Below are 16776 nucleotides of genomic sequence, written 5' to 3'. Positions count from 1 at the left end.
AAAAAAAAAAAAAAAAAAAAAAAAACCAAGACCCATATATATGTTGTCTACAAGAGACCCACTTCAGACCTAGGGACACATACAGACTAAAAGTGAGGGGATGGGAAAAGATATTCCATGCAAATGGAAATCAAAAGAAAGCTGTAGGGCTTCCCTGGTGGCGCAGTGGTTGAGAGTCCGCCTGCCGATGCAGGGGACACGGGTTCGTGCCCCGGTCCGGGAGGATCCCACATGCCATGGAGCGACTAGGCCTGTGAGCCATGGCCGCTGAGCCTGCATGTCCGGAGCCTGTGCTCTGCAACGGGAGAGGCCACAACAGTTAGAGGGCCGTGTACCGCAAAAAAAAAAAAAAAAAAGAAGAAGAAAGCTGTAGTAGCAATCCTCATATCAGACAAAATAGACTTTAAAATAAAGACTATGACAAGAGACAAAGCAAGACATTACATAATGATCAAGGAATCAATCCAAGAAGAAGATATAACAATTGTAAATATTTATGCACCCAACGTAGGAGGACCTCAATACATAAGGCAACTGCTAACAGCCATAAAATGGAAGATTGACAGTAACACAAAAATAGTAGGGGACTTTAATACTCCACTTTCACCAATGGACAGATCATCCGAAATGAAAATAAATAAGGAAACACAAGCTTTAAATGGTACATTAAACAAGACAGACTTAATTGATATTTATAGGACATTCCATCCAAAAACAACAGGATACACTTTCTTCTCAAGTGCTTATGGAACATTCTCCAGGATAGATCATATCTTGGGTCACAAATCAAGCCTTAGTAAATTTAAGAAAATTGAAATCGTTTCAAGTATCTTATCTGACCACAACGCTATGAGACTAGATACCAATTACAGGAAAAAATCAGTAAAAAATCCAAACACATGGAGGCTAAACTACTAAATAACCCAGAGATTACTGAAGAAATCAAAGAGGAAATCAAAAAATACCTAGAAACAAATGACAATGAAAACACGATGACCCAAAACCTATGGGATGAACAAAAAGTCAGTTCTAAGAGCGAAGTTTATAGCAATACAATCCTACCTCAGGAAACAAGAAACATCTCAAATAAACAACCTAACATTACACCTAAAGGAATTAGAGAGAGGAGAACAAAAGAAACCCCAAAGTTAGCAGAAGGAAAGAAATCATAAAGATCAGATCAGAAATAAATGAAAAAGAAATGAAGGAAACAATAGCAAGGATCAATAAAACTAAAAGCTTTGAGAAGATAAACAAAATTGATAAACCATTAGCCAGACTCATCAAGAAAAAAACGGAGAAGACTCAAATCAACAGAATTAGAAATGAAAAAGGAGAAGTAACAACTGACACTGCAGAAATACAAAGGATCATGAGAGATTGCTACAAGCAACTATATGCCCATAAAATGGACAACCTGGAAGAAATGGACAAATTCTTAGAAAAGTACAACCTTCAGAGACTGAACCAGGAAGACATAGAAAATATGAACAGACCAATCACAAGCACTGAAATTGAAACTGTGATTAAAAATCTTCCAACAAACAAAAACCCAGGATCAGGTGTCTTCACAGGTGAATTCTATCAAACATTTAGAGAAGAGCTAACACCTATCCTTCTCAAACTCTTCCAAAATATAGCAGACAGAGGAACACTCCCAAACTCATTCTACAAGGCCACCATCACCCTGATACCAAAACCAGACAGTCACAAAAAAAGAAAACTACAGGCCAGTATCACTGATAAACATAGATGCAAAAATCCTCAACAAAATACTAGCAAACAGAATCCAACAGCATATTAAAAGGATCATACACCACGATCAAGTGGGATTTATCCCAGGAATGCAAGGATTCTTCAGTATACGCAAATCAATCAGTGTGATACACTGCATTACAGATTGAAGGATAAAAACCATATGATCATCTCAATAGATGCAGAAAAAGCTTTTGACAAAATTTAACACTAATTTATGATAAAAACCCTCCAGAAAGTAGGCAGAGGGAACCTACCTCAACATAACAAACGCCGTATGTGACCAACCCACAGCCAACATCGTCCTCAATGGTGAAAGACTGAAACCATTTCCACTAAGATCAGGAACAAAACAAGGTTGCCCACTCTCACCATTCTTATTCAACATAGTTTTGGAAGTTTTAGCCACAGCAATCAGAGAAGAAAAAGAAATAAAAAGAACCCAAATCGGAAAAGAAGAAATAAAACTGTCACTGTTTGCAGTTACACTGAGAATCCTAAAGATGCCACCAGAAAACTACTAGAGCTAATCAATGAATTTGGTAAAGTAGCAGAATACAAAAAAATTAATACACAGAAATCTCTTGCATTCCTATACACTAATGATGAAAAATCTAAAAGAGAAATTAAGGAAACACTTGCATTTACCATTGCAACAAAAAGAATAAAATACCTAGGAATAAACCTACCCAAGGAGACAAAAGACCTGTATGCAGAAAACTGTAGGGCACCGATGAAAGAAATTAAAGATGATAAAACGATGGAGAGATATAGATATACCATGTTCTTGGATTCGAAGAATCAACATTGTGAAAATGACTATACTACCTAAAGCAATCTACAGATTCAATGAAATCCCTATCAAACCACCAGTGGCATTTTTCACAGAACTAGAACAGAAAATTTCACAATTTGTATGGAAACACAAAAGACCCCAAATAACCAATCTTGAGAAAGAAAAACGGAACTGGAGGAATCAGGCTCCTGGACTTCAGATTATACTACAAAGCTACAGTAAGCCAGACAGTATGGTACTGGCACAAAAACAGAAATATAGATCAATGGAACAGGATAGAAAGCCCAGAGGTAAACACACACACATATGGTCACCTTATCTTTGACAAAGGAGGCAAGAATATACAGTGGAGAAAAGACAGCCTCTTCAATAAGTGGTGCTGAGAAACTGTACGGCTTCATGTAAAAGAGTGAAATTAGAACACTCCCTAACACCATACACAAAAATAAACTCAAAATGGATTAAAGACCTAAATGTAAGGCCAGACACTATCAAACTGTTAGAGGAAACATAGGCAGAACAATCTATGACCTAAATCACAGCAAGGTCCTTTTTGACCCACTTCCTAGAGAAATGGAAATAAAACCAAAAATAAACAAGTGGGACCTAATGAAACTTAAAAGCTTTTGCACAGCAAAGGAAACCATAAACAAGATGAAAAGACAACCCTCAGAATGGGAGAAAATATTTGCAAATGAATCAATGGGCAAAGGATTAATCCCCCAAATATACAAGCAGCTCATGCAGCTCAATATAAAAAAAACAAACAACCCAATCCAAAAATGGGCAGAAGACCTAAATAGACATTTCTACAAAGAAGATATACAGATTGCCAACAAACACATGAAAGGTTGCTCAACATCACTAATCATTAGAGAAATGCAAATCAAAACTACAATGAGGTATCACCTCACACCAGTTAGAATGGCCATCATCAAAAAGTCTACAAACAATAAATGCTGGAGCGGGTGTGGAGAAAAGGGAACCCTCTTGCACTGTTAGTGAGAATGTAAATTGATACAGCCACTATGCAGAACAGTATGGAGGTTCCTTAAAACACTAAAAATAGAACTACCATACGACCCAGCAATCCCACTACTGGGCATATACCCTGAGAAAACCATAATTCAAAAAGAGTCATGTACCACAATGTTCATTGCAGCTCTATTTACAATAGCCAGGACGTGGAAGCAACCTAAGTGTCCATCGACAGATGAATGGATAAAGAAGATGTGGCACATATATACAATGGAATATTACTCAGCCATAAAAAGAAATGAAACTGAGTTATTTTGTAGTGAGGTGAATGGACCTAGAGACTGTCATACAGAGTGAAGTAAGTCAGAAAGAGAAAAACAAATACTGTACGCTAACACACATATATGGAATCTAAAAAAAGGTTCGGAAGAACCTAGGGGCAGGACAGGAATAAAGACACAGACGTAGAAAATGAACTTGAGGACACGGGGATGGGGAAGGGTAAGCTGGGATGAAGTGAGAGAGTGGCATGGACATATATACACTACCAGATATAAAATAGACAGCTAGTGGGAAGCAGCCACATAGCACAGGGAGATCAGCTCGGTGCTTTGTGACCACCTAGAGGGGTGGGATAGGGAGGGTGGGAGGGAGACGCAAGAGGGTGGGGATATGGGGATATATGTATACGTAGAGCTGATTCACTTTGTTATACAGCGGTAACTAACGCAACATTGTAAAGCAATTATACCCCAATAAAGATGTTAAAAGAAAAATGAGTCACAGGGGTGAAAAAATATACAAACCAGATTTTGAAGAGTGACTACAAAAGAAGTAAAAGACCTTATTAATGTGTTTTACGTCGACTGATACTATTTTGAATGTATTGGGTTCAGAAAATATATCGTTAAAATTAATTTTACCTGTTTCATTTTACGTTTTTTCGTGTTCCTATTTGACCATGTAAACTTAGGTCTGTGGCTCTTATAATATTTCCATCGACAGTGCTGCTGTAAACCATTTGGTCCTCAAAATGTGGTCCCCACACCAGCAGTATCAGCATCACCTGGCAGCTTGCCAGAAATGCAAATCCTCAGGCCCTGCCCCAGACCTAGGGATTCGGAAGCTTGGTGGTGATGCTAGGGTTGCCGGCTGGGGTGCAGGCAGCCGTCTGCATTTTAACAGAACCTCCAAGGATTCTGATGGACTCTCAAGTTTGAGAACCACTGCTCCAACCAGAACATGTTATCTCCCTTTAAAGACCGGGTTGTGTTCTGTGTGACGATTTGAAAGCTTTGCATCTCCACCCCCCACCCCATCTTTGTGGAATTGAAGGAATTTCTTAGTTACATTCACCTGTGAGCTGTTCAGAGGTTTTCCTTTTGTCAGCTTTCAGGTACAGGTGCTCAGCGGCTTGAATATCAATGGAAGCGATAGTGAAAATACTTACCAAGCATATCAAAGCAACACCAACACTTTCGTAGGGATCTTCTGTAACAAACCAGAAATCTCAAGTGGTGCTGAGGCTGCACTTGATGACTAGGAAACAGAGCCAAGAATGCAGCCACAAACAGAGAAAGAAAAAGACTTAGAAACGGAGCCTCATAGCTTCCTGTGTCTGATGTTGCCTTCAAAAAATAGTGACGGTGTAAGAGAGGCTTCGGCAGTTTGCCTCAGAGGACTGGTAGGATCGCTTTGGGGTCTGTAGGCCCTGCCCCCTGGGAGACCTTCTAAGCCGTGACTCTTTCTCTGATGGAATTCCCTGTGGAAGGTGCAGGAGAAATGAAGTGCTCCACCCAAACGCGCCGTGTGCGTGGTAGGGAGAGACGGCATGCCCCTGGCCTGGAACGTGTCTGACTTATCCTTTCACCTGGAAAGGATGGGCTCAGATCTTTTTATAATACAGAGTGGGACCCCAAAGTCCACGAGGAGGCAGAGTAAGTTGGGTGTGGCTGGTAAAGTGGAGCTCAGAAGCGGGCTTCAGGGCTAGCATGGTGTGTAGAAGCAACAGAACTTTCAGGAACAGCTGTCATGTGTGGAGCAGGTGCCCTGTGCCAAGGTGTTTTGTATATTTCATTCCCACTTCTCACAATAGCCATGTGAAGAGTCTGCTATCCCTGGCTGTGCCTGGTACCTCATAAGCACGCACACCATGAATGTTTCCTGGACGTTGTTATGAAAAGACGGAGAGTCTGAGGTCCAGGGAGGTTAGTGACTTGCTTTAAAAAGTTCTACTGTGAGCTTCCCTGGTGGCGCAGTGGTTGAGAGTCCACCTGCCGATGCAGGGGACACGGGGGAAGATCCCACATGCCACGGAGCGGCTGGGCCCGTGGGCCATGGCCGCTGAGAAGAAAAAAAAAAGTTCCACTGTGCCCTCTGGAATCCCTGCTGCATTGCCTTAATCTTTTCCTAAAACAGTCCCTTCCCATTCTTGCTTTCCTTTAATAACAAAAATAATAACGATGAGTTGTGTTGGTTATGATTATAGCCGGCATCTGTTAAAAGCACGCTATGTGTCAGACACTGTTATTCTAAGCATGTCCTATGGCTAACTCATTTAAGCCTAAAAGCTACACTCTGAGGTAGGTACCATTGCTAGATCTGATTTTTAGGTGAAGAAACCAAAGCACAGAGAGGTAAAGTGATTTGCCCTAGGTCACACAGCTAGTAAGAGGCAGAGCCAAGATTCCAACCCAGAATTCTAGGTTTGGACTTAGAGCCTATGCCCTTAGTCACCAACCTGGGCCGCCCACGTGATGTGGCTTTCCTGCAGCCCCATTTATTCGCCCTCACCCCATGAGGTATGGCCAGAGCCTCTGACTCCTGTTGGTCTCCGGCCCAGCAGGAATGTTAAAGCCCTTAGAAACACAGTGCCGGGCCTAAATCCCACTCTGCCTTACCCATACAGCCTTGAGTGAGTTAGTTAATCTCATGTTAGTTTTCTCATGTCCAAGATGGCAGAGTTGTGGTTTGAATGAGAAGAAACCTGTGGGTAAAGGACCTAGAAGGACCCATGCCGCCCCGTGTCATCAGCTCCCGTCCGTTTCCTGAATTCTGCCCCCGGCCCTCCAAACAGCCCCGTCCTCCGTGTCTTCAAAGCAAGAACTCGACTTTGCCCTCCTTCCACCTCCCCTAGGTGCCTCCTCTGGTCCTGCTGACAGAGGGCTCTCCCCAGCGCAGCCCCAGCCGGAGGGTTCACCTGGCTGCAGACACATGGGTGTCCCCGTTGTCAGCTCACCAAGTCTGAATCCTTATCACCGCTGCAGACCTGGGGAATCTGGAGGGTCCTGCCCTGGTCCCACACGCTGCTCCCCCTCTCCCCGGCTGCCTGTCCCCACCCTCTAGCACATACATGCGGCCTCCGGGATGCTTTGTTGCCTCATCTGTCGATAAAAGCCTGGTGGTCTTCCAGGTCTGCTCCAGGGCACCTGCTCCGAGAGGCCACCCGCCTCTCCCATCTTGGTTTTCTGAGTCACTGCGTAGGAACCAGGCCCTTTGCTGGACATTAACTCAGAGCACAGGCCTGCCTGCTCCGCTCTGACACGCGTGCAGCCTGGCCCCGTGGACTAAGTACACTGTGTGTATTGAGGATGGACGCCCGGCTTGCGGTAGGCCTTCCGGGTCACAGTGTCCAGGACGGTGGGAGCAGCCCCAGGGGTCGTGGTGAGAGGGGAGGAGTCCCAGGGTCTCTGCTCTGGCCCCGCTCCCCCTTTCTCTCTCTCTCTTCCCCAGGGTATGTGCATAGGGCTGCTCTGGGCTCCCTGGGATGATGGTACCCAGAGGGATGCCCTCGGTTCTTTCCCCGGGACCCAACTCTCCCGGCCCACTTCTTCCTGGCTCTCACATCTGGATGGAAGGCAGTCGGATGAAATCAGATATGAAAGGCTGTTCAATGGCCGAAACGCCCTCGAACCTTTAAACTATTAGCAGCAGCTGATATTTCAGATGGTCCCCATATCCCACAGGACACCTTAGGGATGGGGGAAAAGGGGCAAAAGAGCAAAGGGTGGGGGAGAAGGGCGTTTTCTCAGGACCTCCCTGAATCACATTCTTTTGGTGTGAAATGTTGTTTCATCCAGACCCAAGGTGATTAATCACAGAGTTTCCATATTGTCTGTGGAATGAATGTAAAGTCTGCCTTAGGATTAATAGTCAGAATTCACTGTGTTTGAAACGGAGGTTAGATCAAGCCAGTCACTACAATGCTTGGCTTTTACCGCGGTGCCTTGGCAGTGCCGGTGTTTCTGATGTAAGGAAGGGTCAGAGGCAGCCACTGCTGGTGGTAAGCGGATGGGGAGTGAGTGCAGCCTTAGTCTAGGATCATGATGGGGCTGGCACGCCCTCCTATTTATCAGCCCAAAGCCTGGGGTATTGTTGTTGTCACATCGTTATAGTACTTGTGCTTTGAGCAAAAGCTTTACATTGATACAATATGCAATAAGCCTGATCAACAAATTCTTTAAGCCTAAATAGGTAAATAAAATCTAATATAACAGCTAGGATTTAGGAGGTGAGAAGGATCTTAGATGATTTAATCAAGTTCTTCTGTTTTTTAGGTGAGGAAACTGAGTCCCTATGTAATAACTTGCCCAGCCCAGCAGCCAATCAGTCACCTATTTCTAATACATAACAATACCCCATGCTCTGGTTCCAGACTTTTGTTTGTAAGTATGAAGGTGCTGCCGTGGCTACCAGCCCAGAGAACCATCATGGAAGGAGCACCGGGAAAGCTTTCAGACAGCAAAGAGGGAAGTTTCTGGCTGAGTTCCCACAGTTGTAACGGTGATTATGGTGATGCTGGTGATGGTGATGCTGCTGGTGGTGGTGGTGGTGGTGGTGATGATGGTGGTGGTGATGGTGGTGATGGTGCTGGTGGTGATGGTGGTGATGGTGATGGTGCTGATGGTGGTGGTGATGATGATGGTGATGGTGATGATGATGGTGATGGTGATGATGGTGATGGTGCTGATGGTGATGGTGGTGGTGATGGTGATGATGGTGGTGATGGTGCTGGTGGTGATGGTGCTGGTGATGATGGTGATGATGGTGGTGATGGTGGTGGTGATGGTGATGGTGATGATGTGGTGATGGTGATGATGGTGATGGTGATGATGGTGATGGTGGTGATGGTGATGATGGTGATGGTGATGGTGATGATAGTGATGGTGGTGGTGATGGTGATGATGGTGATGGTGGTGATGATGGTGGTGATGGTGATGATGGTGATGGTGATGATGGTGATGGTGATGATAGTGATGGTGGTGGTGATGGTGATGATGGTGATGGTGGTGATGATGGTGGTGATGGTGGTGATGGTGGTGGTGATGGTGATGGTGGTGATGGTGATGGTGATGATGGTGATGGTGGTGATGATAGTGATGGTGATGGTGGTGGTGATGGTGATGATGGTGGTGTTGATGGTGGTGATGGTGGTGGTGATGGTGGTGATGATGGTGGTGATGATGGTGGTGATGGTGGTGGTGATGGTGGTGGTGATGGTGGTGTTGCTAATGATCATGATGGTGGTGGTGGTGATGATGGCCGCTATTTATTGTGTTCTTAACTAGGGTCAGAAACCTGGAGTTGTGTGTGTTATTTTCTCCCTTTTAGAATCGAGGAGCCCTCAGCACCTTCCCCCATCACACAGGTAGGGAGAGGCGGAGGCAGGGTCCGTCACCAGCAGCCTCTCTTGGAGCCACAGGCACACACCTTAACCACTATGTGGGCTGCTTCCCATGGGATTGCTGGGCACCTCATATGTTGAATTCCCACATCCCAAGTCCTCTTTTGCATTGCCGCCCTTGTGAACAAAAGCAGACCCTCAGCTACAGCATCTGCGCACTGCTAAATCCCCACTGGAGACCCTCCAGCACTGAGCCTGGGGTGGTGACCTCCCACCTGCCACCCCTGCCTTCTGTTGCCTCGCCCGCCATCTCACCAAGAACCAAGCTCTATAGGAAGGGGCCGGGGGCAAGCTATACCCCTGAGCCCATGCCCCGGGGCGGGCGGGGATGGGGGCCAGGGTGGGATGGCTGGAGGCCGGTGGGGACCTCTCATTCGGTGGGTGCCCTGTCCTGGTTTGCAGACCCAGCCTTGGCTCTCTGGGCCTTTGCTGCAGAGTTTGATAATTCCGCACTTCTTTGCGTCAGACTTACTGATTTTAGGAATGTCGGAGAACCAGACAGAGGAAGGCAGAACCAAGAGCATATCATTTGCAAAATTACATTAAGAATTCCCTTCTGTGTTTCCTTTGAGGTGTTTTCAAAGTCTAAGATCAGAATTGATTTCCCTGTGGGGACCCAGGAAGCCCCTGGCACGCTTCTAGGCCGAGTGAACAATAGTTCTTTTCTGTTGAGGAAATGGTGCTGACATCCTGAGCTATTGTCGTTCAGTACTAAATACATGTTACACTGATGACCTGGCGGATAATTTGAGAGGCTGGAGAGCTTGGGTGCAGGGACCCTTATTACTCTGAAATGGGAGGTAGGAAAGCGATCATGGGGTCCATGTAAGAAGGCAGTTGAGGTATTTCTGCGTCAACCCTTGTCGTATTTCATCCCTTTTGTTAAGCTGTGGTGGCCTGTGCTGTTGGCTGGGCTGTGTGGTTACATTTACATCCAGTAAACTGCAAGCGTGCGCACGCAGATTATCCTGTCAATATTGACTGGTTGTTCTAAACATTAATCATTTGTTAAAGATCTCGACTAGGATTGTTTGGCTAATATTTAGACTTTTTACCGCCTTTTTTAAAATGTAGGCTGTGGGGAGTTAGTGTTTAAGGAGTAGAGTTTCAGTTTGGGAAGACGGAAAAGTTCTAGATGGTGATGATGGTTGTACAACCACATAATGTACTTAAGGCCACTGAACTGTACACTTGAAATGGTTAAAATGATACATTTTATGTTATGTATATTTTACCACGATCAAAAATAACAATGAGGGAAAACCCTACACGAGCAGTTGGCAGGGTGGCACCAGGGCTTTGCCCCTGGTTTAACCCATCCTCCAGTTTTCTTTCTTTTTTTAGTGAGGCGCAACATACTTACAAATCAGCATATAAAGTGCATTAATCTCAGTCTTAGCTGTGCGGCCCATTGAATTTTTACGTGTGCTTATATCTGTGTCACCGTCAGCACCCAGGCAAGATGTAGAACATACCAGCGCCCAAGAAGTTTCCTTCCCAGCCCGTAACTCCCCCGGAGGGAACCACTGTTTCGACTTCTGTCACCATCATTTGCTTTTGTCCATTCTTTTTTTGTGTGTGGTACGCGGGCCTCTCACTGCTGTGGCCTCTCCCGTTGCGGAGCACAGGCTCCGGATGCGCAGGCTCAGTGGCCATGGCTCACGGGCCCAGCCGCTCCGCGGCATGTGGGATCTTCCCGGACCGGGCCACGAACCCGTGTCCCCTGCATCGGCAGGCGGACTCCCAACCACTGCGCCACCAGGGAAGCCCGGTTTTGTCCATTCTTGAACTTCACTTGCATGGAACCAGGCAAAATATACTCTTTTGTGTCTGGTTTCTTTCACTTAGCATAATGAAAGTGAGACCCACCCATTCATTACTGTATCGGTAACTATTTAAATTGCTGCGTGGTTTCCATTGTATACTGTACCACTATTTAATTTACCCCTTCTGTTGAAGAACATCCGGGTTGTTCTAGGTTTGGCTGTAATAAATAAAGCTGCTATGAACATTCTTTTGAGGAGCCTGTGTAGAGCTTGAGGGTGTTTGCTGAATCACAGGGTGCAAATATTTAGCTTTAGTGAATCCTCCCTGTTTTCCAAAGCGGCGACCAGTTTACACTCCCACCAGCAGACGGGGAGTGTTCCAGTTGCTCCCCAACCTCACCAGCACTTGGTATTTCTCTTCTCTTTCAAGCCATTCTGAGGGATATGTCGCAACACCCTGAAATCTAAATGCTGCAAAGGTGGACATGCTTTTTTTGCATTGTGCAAATATCTAGACTCCTAACCTTCAGTATGTGACCCCAGAGCCAGCAAAGCGGGCTGGAGCAGGGCCCTTGGCCGGTGTGGTGGGCCAGGCTGCTGCTTCCACGTCCCGGTTGATTTGAGGGCGTTTTCACGCTGGTTCCCAGGATGTCAGGTGCATTTGTGGTGGCATCTGCCTGCCTCCGTCTTCTGGAACGATTAGTGTTCTTTAGCAGAGACTCACACTGGTTGAGAGAACTTATTTGTGGGTTTTCTCTTTCACCTTGAGCGTAATTTACCTGGGCCAGAGTGTGAGCTCATTTCGGGACGGGGTCCCCCCCTTACACTTCAATACCTTTCAACAAATATTTGTTCTGCACCTCCCATGCCAGGGAAGAAAGCAGAAAAGGAGCCGAGGGTCCCTAACAGCCTTCTTCTGGCCTCCAAAAAAGTCCCTCTGCTCCCTTCGGAGGCGGCGTGTGTTTGGGGCCATGGGAGTGCTTGGGGTGAGCACGCGTAGATGTTCAGATCTTTGTATCTCTTCCCCCTGCTTCCTCCAGACGTATGTTTTTGTGCTACATTTTATTGTCTTTGAATTTCTTGTGTGTTGCCCTGTCCTGACTTCTGTGTACCATACAGTTCTTTCTTCATCAGTTCCCAGCCTTTTAACTGTTTTTAAAAAACCTCATTATTTGACGTGTGAATGATGGGCAGTAACCACCCGCAACCTTATACCGATCTCTGAAACAGTGATGGAGGATCACGCTGTGACCTGTGAGGGCATCGCGGGTTTGTCTGCACTTTTCCCCCGCGCCTTCCTGCTACTCGAGGTGCCCTCGCTGCCCCTCAGCTGCCAGGCAGGTGGGCCTGCTCGGTGCTTTCCTGGTTTATAGCGCTCCAGCCCGAAAATGCGTCTCTTCACCTTGTCTCTCTCCGTCCACCTCTCTCTCAGCTCAAGCGGGCCAGCAGTGAGGACACGCTCAACAAGCCAGGCGGTGCCGCCGCTTCTGGGGCAGCTCGACTGAAAAAGACGTCCACGTCCGGGGCCGTCTCCGAACTCGCGGAGAGCCGCCTGAGGGGCCCCCCAGGTAGGAGGGCCCGAGGGGGGGGCAGGTGGGAGGGACTCAGGGTGGAAGGACTCAGGCAGGTTGGGGGGGGGACAGGTGGGAGGGACCCAGGTGGGGGGCGCAGGTGAGAGGGACCCAGGTTGAAGGGACCCAGGCAGGAAGGGAGCCAGGACAGAGGGACCCAGGCGGGCCTTTTCTTGTCCATTTGAAAGCACCTCGGGCATTCACGCCTCCTTCCCCATCAGATACGTACGGAGCACTTAACTCTGAGTGAGGAACTGGTTCAGGCGACAGCATCCCACAACAGGAGATGGGATGATCCACAAAAGGAAGCAAAGAGGCAGTGGGGAGCCCTGTGCTTCCCCCGGTCCCTCTGGTTGCCCATCATCTAGCACGTGTTGCGTCCCTGGAGATCCGGGCAGGGTGGTGCAGGCTCTGGGGCCGTCTTGGTGTCTTCGTGGTGCTCCGCGTGTCAGATAAGCGAGTCAGTGCGTAAGTCCCTGGCAGAGGCAGGGACACAGCATCCGTCCTGGGCCCTACGGAAGCCGGGAAGGTCCTCTCGGAAGGCTGTTCAGACTCGTTTAGATGCCAGTGGCCTCAGGAACCCCTGGGCTTTCTCAGTGTTACTAACTCTTTTTGAGAAACCAAAAAGGTTTTTTTTTTTTCCCCTAAGTTTTAAAAATATTGATTTATTAATTCATTTAAAAATAACAGAAATAAAATTAAACCCATTACATGTTAACATAATTACCATATGTTTATGAAAAGTTTTCAAAAACAAAAAATAATATTGAGAAAAATGGCATTTTATATCTTTGCATATCTTTATTTTTTAGAATTTTATTATTTTATACAGCAGGTTCTTATTAGTTATCTATTTTATACATATTAGTGTATATATGTCAATCCCAATCTCCCAATTCATCCCACCACCACCACCCCCCCTCCACTTTCCCCCCTTGCTGTCCATACATTTGTTCTCTACATCTGTGTCTCTATTTCTGCTTTGCAAACCGGTTCATCTGTACCATTTTTCTAGGTACCACATATGTGTGTTAATATACGATATTTGTTTTTCTCTTTCTGACTTACTTCACTCTGTATGACAGTCTCTAGATCCATCCACGTCTCAACAAATGACCCAATTTCGTTCCTTTTTATGGCTGAGTAATATTCCATTGTATATATGTACCACATCTTCTTTATCCATTCATCTGTCGATGAATGACCTGGCTATCGTAAGTAGTGCTGCAATGAACATTGGGATGCATGTGTCTTTTTGAATTATGGTTTTCTCTGGGTATATGCCCAGTAGTGGGATTGCTGGGTCATATGGTAATTCAATTTTTAGTTTTTTAAGGAATCTCCATACTCTTCTCCATAGTGGCTGTATCAATTTACATTCCCACCAACAGTGAAAGAGGGTTCCCTTTTCTCCACACCCTCTCCAGCATTTGTTGTTTGTAGATTTTCCGATGATGCCCATTCTGACCGGTGTGAGGTGATACCTCGTTGTAGTTTTGATTTTCATTTCTCTAATAATTAGCGGTGTTGAGCTGCTTTTCATGTGCCTCTTGGCCATCTGTATGTCTTCTTTGAAGAAATGTCTATTTAGGTCTTCTGCCCATTTTTGGATAATATTGAGCTGCATGAGCTGTTTATATATTTTGGAGATTAATCCTTTGTCTGTTGATTCGTTTGCAAATATTTTCTCCCATTCTGAGGGTTGTCTTTTTGTCTTGTTTGTAGTTTCCTTCGCTTTGCAAAAGCTTTTAAGTGTCGTTACGTCCCATTTGTTTATTTTTGTTTTTATTTCCATTACTCTAGGAGGTGAATCAAAAAAGATCTTGCTGTGATTTATGTCAAAGAGTGCTCTTCTTATGTTTTCCTCTAAGAGTTGCATAGTGTCTGGTCTTACATTTAGGTCTCTAATCCATTTTGAGTTTATTTTTGTGTATGGTGTGAGGGAGTGTTCTAATTTCATTCTTTCGAAAAGGTTTTTTTTAAACCATTATATTTGAGTCCAGAGTATAGGAAACTTAAAACGTCAGAGAATGTATTTCATTTTCTTTGCAGCACGTAGATAAGAAAGCTAAGCTTTCCGTGGTCTAGCTCACAGTGCAGCTCCATTAATAATAGTAATGTACTGCTCAATTGTCTAAGGTGGGAACACAGCTGAAATATGACATTACTTATTTATAATAGGAGGTGAATGGTAGACTACTTGTGATTTTTGCACTGTTACGTAAAATATCACAATCCAGATTAGCTTTCCAAAGGTGTATTTTAATTTATTTAGTTTTCAAAAAGTTGAATCTGTGAAGAATATATGTGGCTTTTTTTTCTAGGATGCAGGGGAATGGCCTTGTGTTTCTACATAATGGTTTTACTTTTTTTTTTTTTTAACTTGACACTTCATTATTTTTTTAAATTTATTTATTTTCTTTTATTATTTTTTTTGGCTGCATTGGGTCTCAATTGCAGCACGTGGGGTCTTTCCTGAGGCATGCGGGATCTTTCGTTGCAGCGTGCGGGCTCTTTATTGTGGCGCGTGAGCTTCTCTCTAGTTGTGGCGTGCAGGTTTCTCTCTCTCTGGTTGTGGTGCATGGGCTCTGCAGTTTGCGGCACTTGGGCTCTCTAGCTGTGGCACATGGGCTTAGTTGCCCCGCAGCATGTGGGTGTTAGTTCCACTACCAGGGATTGAACCTGTGTCCCCTGCATTGGAAGGAGGATTCTTAACCACTGGACCACCAGGGAAGTCCCCACATTTGGTTTGTAAAGTACAACATATGAAAGTACAACTTATTTTTATCAAGGCAGCCTAAGACTGATTCTAAAAGTTAACAAAGGGACTTCCCTGGTGGCACAGTGGTTAAGAATCCACCTGCCAATGCAGGGGACATGGGTTTCAACCCTGGTCTGGGAAGATCCCACATGCCACAGAGCAACTAAACCCGTGCGCCACAACTACTGAGCCTGTGTTCTAGAGGCTACGTGACACAACTACTGAGCCCGCATGCCACAACTACTGAAGCCTGCACGCCTAGAGCCTGTGCTCTGCAACAAGAGAAGCCACCACAATGGGAGGCCCGCGCACTGCAACCAAGAGTAGCCCTCGCTCGATGCAACTAGAGAAAGCCCGCGTGCAGCAACGCAGACCCAACACAGCCAAAAATAAATAAACAAACAAACAAATAAATAAGGGTTAACAAAGCACCACTAAAAACTAACAGACTGACCTCACTCTCAAATATTGATGGAAAAATGGGAGATGAAAATATTAGCAAGTGTGATTCAACAAGAAATTAAAAGAACAGTAGTGCTCATCACAACCAAGTGGATTTACGCCATCCAGGAATGGCTTAATAGGAGATTGGGGAATAGAATCCATCATACAATATTAATAGACTACAAAAGAAAAACCATATGGTCATCCCCATAGAGATGGAAGATGTCTTTGACAAAATTAACACTCTTTCTGATTTAAAAACAAGCTCTTGGTAGACTACAAGTGTATGGGTACTTCTTTAGTGATATGAAATATATGTATCTTGGGACTTCCCTGGTGGCGCAGTGGTTAAGAATCCGCCTGCCAATGCAGGGGACATGGGTTCGAGCCCTGGTCCAGGAAGATCCCACGTGCCGTGGAGCAACTAAGCCCGTGCACCACAACTACTGAGCCTGAGCTCTAGAGACCGTGAGCCACAACTACTGAGCCCATGTGCCACAACTACTGAAGCCCGTGTGCCTAGAGCCCATGCTCTTCAACAAGAGAAGCCACCGCAATGAGAAGCATGTGCACTGCAACGAAGAGTAGCCGTCATTCACTGCAACTAGAGAAAGCCCGTGCATGGCAACGAAGACCCAACGCAGCCAAAAAAATCAATAAATAAATTTATATTAAAAAAAAGAAATATATGTATCTCAAGCCAAAGCCAGCACTATGCCCAATGGTGAAATCCTAGAAGTGTTTCCAGTAAAATCAAGAATGATTCAAGGTTGCCCACCACCAAATTTTTCTGCAAGTATTAACCTAGGCATTGAGACAGGAGAGCTATAGGAGTGTATTCATGTTGGAAATGAGGATACAAGATGATGATTTTATGCAGATAATACCGCTGTATGTTTAGAAAAATGCTTAGAATTTCCTGAAAGTTGTATCATGAGAAAAAACTTAGCATGTCCTAAAAATCTATTAGATATAAGAGTTCAGGGCTTCCCTGGTGGCGCAGTGGTTGAGAGTCCGCCTGC

The 16776-nt window shown here is 45.3% G+C and overlaps 1 protein-coding gene across 2 annotated transcripts in view; it reads left to right on the top strand.

Annotated features, from left to right (window-relative positions):
* SPECC1 (sperm antigen with calponin homology and coiled-coil domains 1) overlaps positions 1-16776 on the top strand; it is a 271479-nt gene that overhangs the window by 68526 nt on the left and 186177 nt on the right. For both annotated transcript variants that reach the window (XM_027131125.1, XM_027131126.1), the window contains exon 3: positions 12411-12546. In XM_027131125.1, the coding sequence (XP_026986926.1) occupies positions 12411-12546 (136 nt within the window). The remainder of the gene's footprint in view (positions 1-12410; positions 12547-16776) is intronic.

This window comes from Aethalodelphis obliquidens, unplaced genomic scaffold, assembly GCF_003676395.1.
Source record: "Aethalodelphis obliquidens isolate GAN/ISIS:26980383/991018 unplaced genomic scaffold, ASM367639v1 scaffold38, whole genome shotgun sequence".
Lineage (NCBI taxonomy): Eukaryota > Metazoa > Chordata > Mammalia > Artiodactyla > Delphinidae > Aethalodelphis > Aethalodelphis obliquidens.
Note: the sequence above shows the minus strand (reverse complement) of the source record. Positions and strands in the feature narration are given on the sequence as shown.